This window comes from Salpingoeca rosetta (assembly GCF_000188695.1).
Source record: "Salpingoeca rosetta unplaced genomic scaffold supercont1.42, whole genome shotgun sequence".
In the NCBI taxonomy this organism is placed as follows: Eukaryota; class Choanoflagellata; order Craspedida; family Salpingoecidae; genus Salpingoeca; species Salpingoeca rosetta.
Genome location: NW_004754892.1, coordinates 1 through 9895, shown reverse-complemented (window position 1 = coordinate 9895; position 9895 = coordinate 1). Strand labels below are relative to the sequence as shown.

Below are 9895 nucleotides of genomic sequence, written 5' to 3'. Positions count from 1 at the left end.
TCAAGCGATGGCGTAGAGCGGCGCGAAGCCACTGGTTCACGGGACACGTCCGCTGTGCGGTCAGGCGCCGCCTGTTCGGCACGCAGCGAGGCATCGGCTCGTCGTGCCTGCCGTGCTGCAGTGTCGCGTAGCACACGCGGCGTTGGCTCCATGATGGAGTACAGAGTATGGACAAGGCAATGCACGAAGGTGCGTGCAGCGTTATGAAGCAAGCAGAGTTTGAGGGACTCGAAGCAAGTTTTGGCGCCAAAACAGAAGACGGCCGCAAACGAAACCTACGAACCACCAGATACAAGGCGACCAAAACCACAGGCGTGAGAGACAACGCGTTGGCTCACAAAAGGAACAGTGAGCAAGAGGAAAAGTAAACGCGGGCAACAACAGCACAACACAGCCGGCGTAAGAAGAAGATACGATCAACACGAGTGTGTATGTGGGGCGACGCGCGCGAAGATACAGGGTGACGCGACACCAAATACGTGCTTTCAACAAAGAACAAAGCGAGAGCACAGACACGCGTGTGATGACGAGCACGCTCGTGGACGATGTGAACGTGCGTCCGTGTGTGTTTGCGTGTGGAGAAAAGAAGGGTCGATGCCCGGAGGGGCGGATTGTGGTGCGTGGGAGAGCCCAGCAACACCAAACCGAAATCGCTACCAAGTGTTGTACCGAGATGTCGGTAGTGTAAGTAGTGTAATGTGAAAGTAGACAAGACGAGAGGTGAATGAATCAAACAAACATCAAGTGAACAAACAACAAGTGAGACAGGTGAACAACAAGTGAGACAGGTGAACAACAAGTACACGTGGCAGCCATCTTGCATGCGTGCAAGTTGATGTAAGATTGCATGCATGCAAGTGGTTGGGTATGTTGTGTGAAAGCTGAGTCAGCATTTCACACAACACTGGAGGTGAAAAGGTTCGTTTGCTTGGAAGTTGTATGTGACCTTTGCAGTCGCCTGAAAATCCGTGCTCTGATATGTTGTGTGTTTTGTTGTGTGGTGAAAGCACAAGTGTGAGTGTGGATGGTGCGAGTGTACAAGTGCACATGAACTGGCGCATTTTGCGCATGATGAAAAGCGCCGAAACGCAGACGATGGCTGCTCCCATCGCCCCCTCCATTCTTCTTCACAGCACGACCCATCAACGTGACACTCCCAACACGACAACAAGATAGACACCACGCACACCCGCGCTCTCTCCCTCCATCTCTCTGTGCGTGGCCACATCATGTCACCTCGGCATCGCGCCGTGCTCTCTGCAGGAGTAGGTGAGCGCTGAGGTTGGTCTGATGGATAAGGAAACTGGTTGTAAAATGCTTTCAGTTGAGTGCTTGGTTCTGTTTGTTTCTTGTTTTGTTTGATGTTGTGGTGTCAGTGCAGAGCACTCGACGAGACGAGAACAAAGAAAGAGAGCTTGGCAGCAAGGCAGCACTGCTCTTGGAGCATCAGCCTTCCACCTTCCCACAGTTGGTCGTGGTGGGTGTGCGTGAATCATCCTTGCTCACGCACGTTTAGGCGTTTTGCAACCTTTGCCCTTGTTTCACCGTCTCTTTGTTTCACGATGGTTAGCTGCATCTTCCACTCAAACTGCACATTTTGGCAGTTGCTTGATGGGACAAATTGGCCAAAACGAGGGACATCAATCCGTACCATGCCGAGTGGTGGTGCGTGTGCAGTGCGGGGAAAACGGCCTTTGTGAAACAATGCGGTGCGGGGGAGCAGCACACAAACACCCGCATAGGCATGGTCATTTCCACATTGCCACAAACTCCTCAAACCAAGAAGCACACCAGGAGAACCACACAACAAGAGAACCACAAGCCAGCATGTCAAACTCAAGGTGGATGATGAGAATAATGAGATGGGTATGAGTCCTGTGTGGGTTTGTGCTTTCATTGTTGTGCTTTTGAGTAGCCTCTCGGTGTTACCTGAATGGATGCTTTTGCTTGGCATGCATTCCTACATATAGTAGAGGAGATGCACATGCACTTAAGCCTGCCACAGCACAGTACAATCACCCCCCCCCCCCACACACACACACATACAATTTCGTCTTCTCGCCTTTCAGCAGCTCACACCCTGTCCTTCTGTTCGCCCAACACTGCACGGCAATAGCTTACAGGAACCACTGCTCAGCTCTTGCCACCGTGAAGAATTTGAGCTCTTGCATGTGAAGAGGTCAAGAACTGATGACAACCAAACCATCAGGACCAGAAGCACTGTGACTGGGACCTTTGATTCGAAACCCTCCCACAGAACCTCCGAACATGAATCACCGAACAGGGCCGCCAACAGCAAGGAGTGGGATGCCTTGAGCACAAAACTGCATAAGAGGCGCAAAGTGGGCGTCAAAGGCTTGCTGCTGCTCCAGTGGTTGCTCGTTTCTTTGGCCTTGATTTTGGCGTTTTCTCTGCTAGCTGGCTTCATACAAAAAACAGACAAGGCTTGCGAAAGCTCACCAACCAACACCACCAGCAGCAACAGCAGCAACAGCAGCAATAGTGCAAGTGCAAGTTCAACAGCCAAGCCCTGCTTCCAGCCCCGTTCTTTAACAAGACCACGGCCCTTCTGATCCAAACGAGCTCACACCTATACGCGTGCTGTTTGCTCATCCCGATTACTGGCGTAGCTCTCCTCATCGCATCCGTCACTTCCGCTTGGTCGCGCCTCCTCATCTTGTACAGCGAGATGCGCTGTGATGAATCCCGTGGAAAGGAGTCAAAAGATGAAAACAACAGCCCGCAATCCAAGCAAAGCAAGAGCGATGGAACCGAACAGACCGATGAGCAATGCTTCGATTCTGCCGAGAGAAGCTACTGCGACGTTGACGCAGACCCACAGGCTGCAGCTGCCGCAGATGACACACCGAACGATTCTGAAGCAACCAATACAAACCGCAAACGTTTGACGCTCATTGGTGTGTGCATTGCGATCAGGCGATCCGTTGTATGGCTTGTGCGCACATCGACATGGCTTGGATACGGCGAAGGCGAGCAGCGTCGCGCCACATGGGGTCAGTGGGCACTCTACGTCATCAGCGTGGCAGGCACGTGCGGCACCGTGTCTGTGGTGGTGCTGACACAAAGTTCTTCCGTTGAACGTTACCTCATTGGATGGGGGACCGGCGCATTGGTCCTCCTACTCGTCAGCGTGCTGCAGACGGTTCAAGAGATGATCTCGGTGCGCTACGAGCAAAGCGACCCGAGCCGCGTTCGGTCCATCATGGTTGGCGTCATGATCACTGGTGGCGGCGCACTGCTCGCGCAGGTTTTCTTGTGGGCCTTCTTTATTGCATTCGCATATGCCACCCTGCCGTGCATCCCTTTGCGAGTCGTCCCTGAGGACAACTCGCCACCAGAATGGACGTCAGACATTGAATTCTTGAACGGACACCTGCGGCTGCGGTTTCTCGGCTGCCTCATTCTCTCCTGCCACATACTGTTCGCTTTCATGTGGTGGATCTTGGAGTTTGCCACGGGCCGCCTTACAATTGTTCGCATGCTGCAATGCCGCGGCGGCTTGCTGACTGTCAGCACCAACATGCTGGTGGTGACTGCGTCATTTTCGTGCGTCATGGTCTTTGCAAGCGTGTTCTCCACGCAGGAAACGGCCGTGTTTGTGTCGGATGCTGCAAAGTTCGTTGAGCCGAACGTTATGTTTTCAGCGATGATGCTGTTCTTCGGATGCTGGGGCGGGGTGCTCTGCATCCTCATCTTCAAGGCAGTGTTCAGGCGCGAGTTTTGGCAGGCAGATGACTCGATCTTCATCAGCTACCGCCAGGCAACCGATAAGCTGCTGGCCAGTCGCCTGTGGCAAGAGCTTGTGGAGGCCAGCCCCAAGTATCTTGGCCAATCGAACCCAGTGCACGTGTTCCTTGACATCAAATCCTTGAAAGGTGGGCGGTCATGGAAGGCCGGCTTTATCGATGGCCTGAAGAAGAGCGCTTTGTTTGTGCCCATCGTCTCCTGGCACATGGATAATGAACACAACCCTTGGATGCGAGGATCTGCTGGGCAGATGGCTGCCCTAGAAACCGGAGAACATGCGATAGGCGATAAGGGCGGGAAGTCCCCCGACAATGTGCTTTTGGAGTACATCATCGCGTACGAGCTGCGCAGGAAAAACAAGATCAAGATCTTCCCCATCGCGGTTGGCAGCTCTGAACCAGGCATGCACTCGTCGAGGGCTTTCAGTGCGTACGGCAGCTTCCCCATGGAACGCATTGATCATCTTCCTGATGAGCAACACCAGGCCACCAGTGAAGAGGCGGAGAAAGTACTTCTGGACAACAGCATCTTGACCAAGAATGAAGTGCAAAAGTACAGCAAAGAGTGGACCCCGAAACAGTTGATTGAATTCATGCTTGACCAGACAGAGATAGCACACTGCAACATTTCTGAGCTGGGTGATAAAACCACAGCAATAACAGGTGCTGCACTGCAAGTTCTGGGCTATCTTGAGGAGGAAATGCCATGACGTTTCATCTGGCGACAACGGTGACGGTGTGCAGCAGGTGGTTGGTGCGCATGGTGTTGGCGTTTGAAAAAAACAGCATCGCTTGCCTGAGGCCTTGGCGGCACACGGTGCCGTTGTTGGTATGACGCTGTTTGCTGCTTCAGTTGGTTGTGTTTCATCAGTGCATCAGTGCTATCGACCTGTGGTGGTTTTGTTGGACTTTGAGGTGTGCTGTGCCCACTGAAAAACTTGATCATCCACACCAAAACACCACTCACGCAACTACAACGCGTGTTGTGTTGATTTGCTTGAATGTCTTTGGTCTTGCTGTTCAATGTTCTTGTTCTTTCTTCTTTCGCTTACGTGTCACAGTGTTGTCTCCTCAACTATTCTTGCTTCTAAACATGTGTGGAGGTCTTGGATTTGCTGGATGCACGTTCAACTGTCAGTCTGTTCAAGCGTTCATGCTATCAGGCTGTCGTCTGTTCTTCTGTCTGCTGTGATGGCCACACCACTGCTGATGGTTCCTGAAAAACAGCCGTGTCTTTCCGCAATTATCTGCGAAGCAGCAACAGTGACGACCTGTTGACGATCAACACAGAAGCACACACACACACACACACACACACACACACACACACACACACACACACACACACACACACACACACACACACACACACAACTTACCCACCCACACACACACACACACATACACGCATGAGCGTCCCTTCAGCCGAGTGGGCGCTTGTCGCTCAACATCTGCTGATGGCGTTAGACAGCGACCAAGAAGAAGAAGAAGAAGGAGAGCCTGAGGCGCAGCCAACGCAGCCAATGGCGGTGAAGTTGGACGGCACGCTGGCGAAGCAAGAAACGGCCCGCACGTTCTTCAACTTGATGCTGACCTGCCGTGAGCTGTACCACGACCTGCCATGGGCCATGCCCAAGTGGTGCTTGGCAGACGCGCTGCTGAGGCCATACAGGCAGGCCATGAATGACTGGCTCGATACCTTCCAGCGCGCCCTGCTGCCTTCAGCACCATCGCAAACGCAAGCGCCACATGTCCATGATCACGGCAGGGACAACACGTTTGACGAACCGGCGTGGCTGGAGCAGCGGTTCCTTGCGCACTGCTGGCTGGGAGCAAAGTGGACCAGCGACCTTTGTTTCCTTCAATGTCAACTCTCATGCTCACGCCCACAGATGCCCGACTTTTGGACCAAGTTTTCCGGCTGTGGTCGCGTGGAGTTTGCAAGCCTCGGACACCTGGAGGCGTGGGCTGCAGCCCTACAAGCAAGGTCAGCCACAGCGTTTGTACCTCACCCAAACACACCACCAGCGTCCACGACTGCAACGAACACAGCCCAAGTCGCCGCTGAGGACCTACACGCAAGCGCGCACGACCACGTTGTTCGCGACCACCACCACCACCACCAGCAACAACAACAACAACAACAACAACAACAACAACAACAACAACAACAACAACAACAACAACAACAACAACAACAACAACAACAACAACAACAACAACAACAACAACAACAACAACAACAACAACAACAACAACAACAACAACAACAACCACCGCGACGACCAGCGCTGTTCTCGCTGGTGGCAGACCTTGACACGAAAGAAGATGCTGACCGGTTTCATGCCCTGCGATCGACTGTGCTGTGTGGATCCCGCGGTGGGTTCGTCATGCTGAATGTGCACGCCCGCCTGCCTTCTCTCATGGCCAACAACACACACAAGCTCATGGTTGTCGCCGGCGCTGGCGCGACCATCGATCATCTGATGCTGCGTGACATTCATTATGCGCGGTGGGACGTGGCGGGCGAGCAGGAGACCGTCAACGGGGAGTTTCACAGCGTGCGGAGCGTTTGCATCGCGTCCTGCGATCGCCTTCGTGACATTCGCGTGCTAGCAGGCATCCCAGCCGTCCAGCTGCTGTGCGCTGCGATGCAAACGGGTCTGAAACCGCTGGTGGGGGTGCGACGCCTTACCTTAACCGCAACACCATCAACCCCTGACGGCGGTGACGGCGCTGAAGCAGACGCAAGCCAGCAGGTCATCGCTGCGGCACGTGACCTGAGCCTTCACAACGTCTCCTTGACAGCAAGCACGCTGCACGCGACCCGCGTCAACATCTGCAACATGCTCTCCGTGCCGGACCCGCTCCACCTGCCAAATGCGACTGACATCTATCTGGGGCAGCACTCCCACGTGCGCCGGCTCACGTGCGCACCGCGACTGAAGAGGCTCGTCGTGCACGATCGCGCCTGGGATCCCGCGCTGCTGCCGGACTTTGAGCACGCCAGAGAGGTCAGCTTGCACCTGGGAAGGCCTCTCACGCAACAGCAGCTTGCGCGCATTGGGCAGCGCGTGGACCGCCTGGAACTCGACTGGTGCATCGACAGCGCGAGAAACCTGTGCGTCGTGCCGGACCACGTGTACGTGTGCTTGAAGTTTGGCAGCGTCACCGCGCCCGTCCCTGCGTGTGTGAAGGAGCTCAAGGCGTCCGTGAGCAGGGGGTTCCAGCGCGCGTTTGTGGCCAACGTGCCGCGCTTGCACCTGGACGGCGTGTTCAGCCAGCAGCCCATCCGCGGCACCCCCTGCCTCTTCTCGGGGCTGCAGCGGCTGGAGCTCACCCGGTGCGCGCTGGACGGCGACATCTCAAACAGCAGACAGGTGGCGATGAGCGAGTGCTTGGGGTTTGCCGCGGTGCACGGGAGCGAGCGAGCAGACATTTGCGCCGCCACAGTGGACAAGGAGTCCGGCGAGCAATGCTTTGAGTCGGACGCGGACACCAGAAGCCGAGGCGTGGTCGTCACGCGTGTCTGTGACGTGGTGCACTGTCGGCTCTCCAAGACATTTATCTACGACTTCACGTGCTTTGCACGCGTGCAGCGCCTCGTGCTTGATGAGTGCCAGTTTGACGACGTGTCCACGTTGCCCCCTGTTGCTTCCCTCGTGGTCCGTGGCTGCGAGGGGCGCTTGCACGATGATCGTGGTGGTGATCGTGGCGGTGGTGGTGATCGTGTGCGTTGGCCCGACATGGTCCTTGCAAACAGATCACCACATGAGATGGCGTTGTTGCTGCTCGCAGGCAGGAAGAAGGCGTGAAAGCAACGAGGAGAACGTGTGTGTGTGTGCGTGTGTGTGTGTGTGTGTGTGAGTGTGTGTGCGAGTGAATGATTTTGTGTGTGTGCGTGTGTCTGTCTGTCTGTGCGTGTGTGTGTGTGTGTGTCTGTGTGTGCGAGTGAATGATTGTGTGTGTGTGTGTGTGTGTGTTTGCATTCATGCATGGCCGTTGCATTGCGCTAAGAGGCACCGTTATGTGCTTCTTTCTTCTCTTATTCCTCTTTGGACGTGTGTGACCAGCACGGACTGTAACCAATACCAGTAAACGACTTCTACGCAAGCAAGCGTGGTTCTGAACAGATCAGGCAATCCATGCAAAGAAGTGTCACAAATGGGACATGAAACAGTCTGTGCACACACACACATGCACGCACATACGCACGCACGCACGCACGCACATGCGCGCGCACACACACATGCACGCACGTACGCACGCACGCACATGCGCGCACACACACATGCACGCACGTACGCACACACATGCACACACATGCACGCACGCACATGCGCACACACACACACACACACACACACACACACACACACGCACATGCGCACACACACACACATATATGCATGCACGCAAGATGTCCCAGCATTCATCGTCGCCGCCGCCGCCATCAGCATTCACCATCATCACTGTCATCATCTTCACCACCACCATCACCGTCATCATCATCATCACCGTCATCATCACCATCAGCATCCTCGTCGCCATCATCGTCGTCGTCAGATTCGTATTCCGTGTCATCGAATAACGGCGACCAGTCTTCCCAGCTCTCTTCTTCCCTGCGCCGTTCCCACTCCACCCTGTCTTTCTCCCTCAGCCTCTCCATCAACTGTGTCCTCTCATGTGTTGGGCGCGCGAGCGTTGCGTATGGCCACCGCCCGTTCCCGTAGCCCGACCCGCATCCGCGCACGACAAGCGTGTTCACGGGCTCAACGACAATGGCCTCGTAAAACGTGCTGACCCTGACGATGAGGCGCTGCGTGGCACGAAGCGAGAACGGCTCATCAATGTCGCAGTGCCAAAGTCGACACGTGCACACATCCTCCACACCCTCGACTTCAAAGTCGGCACGCTCAAACCTGGTAAATGCAAGGTCGCCGTGATGGATGGAGAGAGCGCCAATGCAGTTGAACGTGGCGCGTCCCACGCAACCATCAATGCTCGCGCGCAGGCAGTTTCTGATCGCCCCATCGATGGCACACGCCTTGAGGCTGAGGAACACGTGGTCAGAGAGGTTGTTGGTGTCTGGAATTGCTTTCATTGTCCTCTGTCCACTGAGCATCAGGTACGGCACGGTGCGAACAAAGCTGGCGCGAAAGCTGCTTTTGATGGACGCCTTCAGCTCCTTCACGCACAGCGGCACCTCCGCGTCAACGTGGGCGCCCGCCACGCACACGTACACGTGCGGTGGAACGTCGCACAGGTCACGGATGTTGTTCACGCAGTTGCAGAGCACGAGGTGGTCGGAGCGAGCGCCGAGGCTCGTCAGCTGTGCGCGCGTGAGCTTTGCCCCACCAAAGTCAAGCACCACCGTGCCCGCGTGCTCAAATTGCGGCAGCTCAACGGGCGCTGCGCCAGCATGCGTGTTTGGATGGCGGATGACGAGCCTCTCAATGTGCAGCGGGCACGTTATGCGCTTCACCTTGCAGTCTTCCAACAGCTCAATGTGGGTGGCGTTGGGGAGGTGCAGCAGCTCGGGGGCAGCGGCCATGCGGCACAGCTGGACGCGGTTGGCGTGGAGCTTGGCTGCTTCCAGGTTGACGCCGGTCAGGTCGAGGCGCTGCGCCGCCAGTATGACGGGCTCCTCGCCGAGCACGCGGGTGTTGCGCAGAGCCAGGTGCTTCACGCCTTCCAAGGGTGCCAGATCGAAGCTGTTTGCTGCATCGTCCGAAGCAAGCTCGACGCAAGGGATGCCTGCAAGTGCGCTGAAATCAGCCCGGTGGCCCAGGCGGCGCAGGCAAATGTGCTGCACGTCACGGAAGTCTGCGTCAAACGTGACCTCCTCAGCGGCCGTGTCCCACGTCATGCGCTCGACGTGGTGCACGGACAGCTTGTCAATTTTCGCACTCGGTGCAACAATGGTTAAGTGCCTCACATTGGAAGCTGTCAGCGACAGCAAAGGCTTGATGACGCTGAGAGTCATGCGATTGCCCAGCGCGTTGGCCAGGAGGGTGGTGCGCAGCGCCAGCACGCGGTCGGCGTCCTCTTGATCAAAGAGATCTGCTTTTAACGAGAAAAGGGCTGGAGCAGGCCGGGCACCACGCTGCTGCTGGTGCTGCGTATCT

At 55.8% G+C, this 9895-nt stretch overlaps 3 protein-coding genes across 3 annotated transcripts; 2 read left to right on the top strand and 1 right to left on the bottom strand.

Moving 5' to 3' along the window:
- Nucleotides 1-2689: 2689 nt before the first annotated feature.
- Nucleotides 2690-4504, top strand: PTSG_11220 (uncharacterized protein; the record flags this gene model as incomplete). Its single annotated transcript, XM_004987660.1, has 1 exon — nt 2690-4504. One exon carries the CDS (start codon nt 2690-2692, stop codon nt 4475-4477), a length of 1788 nt encoding a protein of 595 aa, XP_004987717.1. The 3' UTR covers nt 4478-4504.
- Nucleotides 4505-5139: 635 nt separating this feature from the next.
- Nucleotides 5140-7880, top strand: PTSG_11219 (uncharacterized protein). The gene has a single exon (XM_004987659.1). The coding sequence runs from the start codon at nt 5177-5179 to the stop codon at nt 7580-7582; it is 2406 nt and encodes an 801-aa protein (XP_004987716.1). The 5' UTR covers nt 5140-5176; the 3' UTR covers nt 7583-7880.
- A 240-nt stretch (nt 7881-8120) lies between these two features.
- PTSG_11218 (uncharacterized protein) lies at nt 8121-9895 on the bottom strand. Its single transcript, XM_004987658.1, has one exon. The coding sequence runs from the start codon at nt 9751-9753 to the stop codon at nt 8221-8223; it is 1533 nt and encodes a 510-aa protein (XP_004987715.1). The 5' UTR covers nt 9754-9895; the 3' UTR covers nt 8121-8220.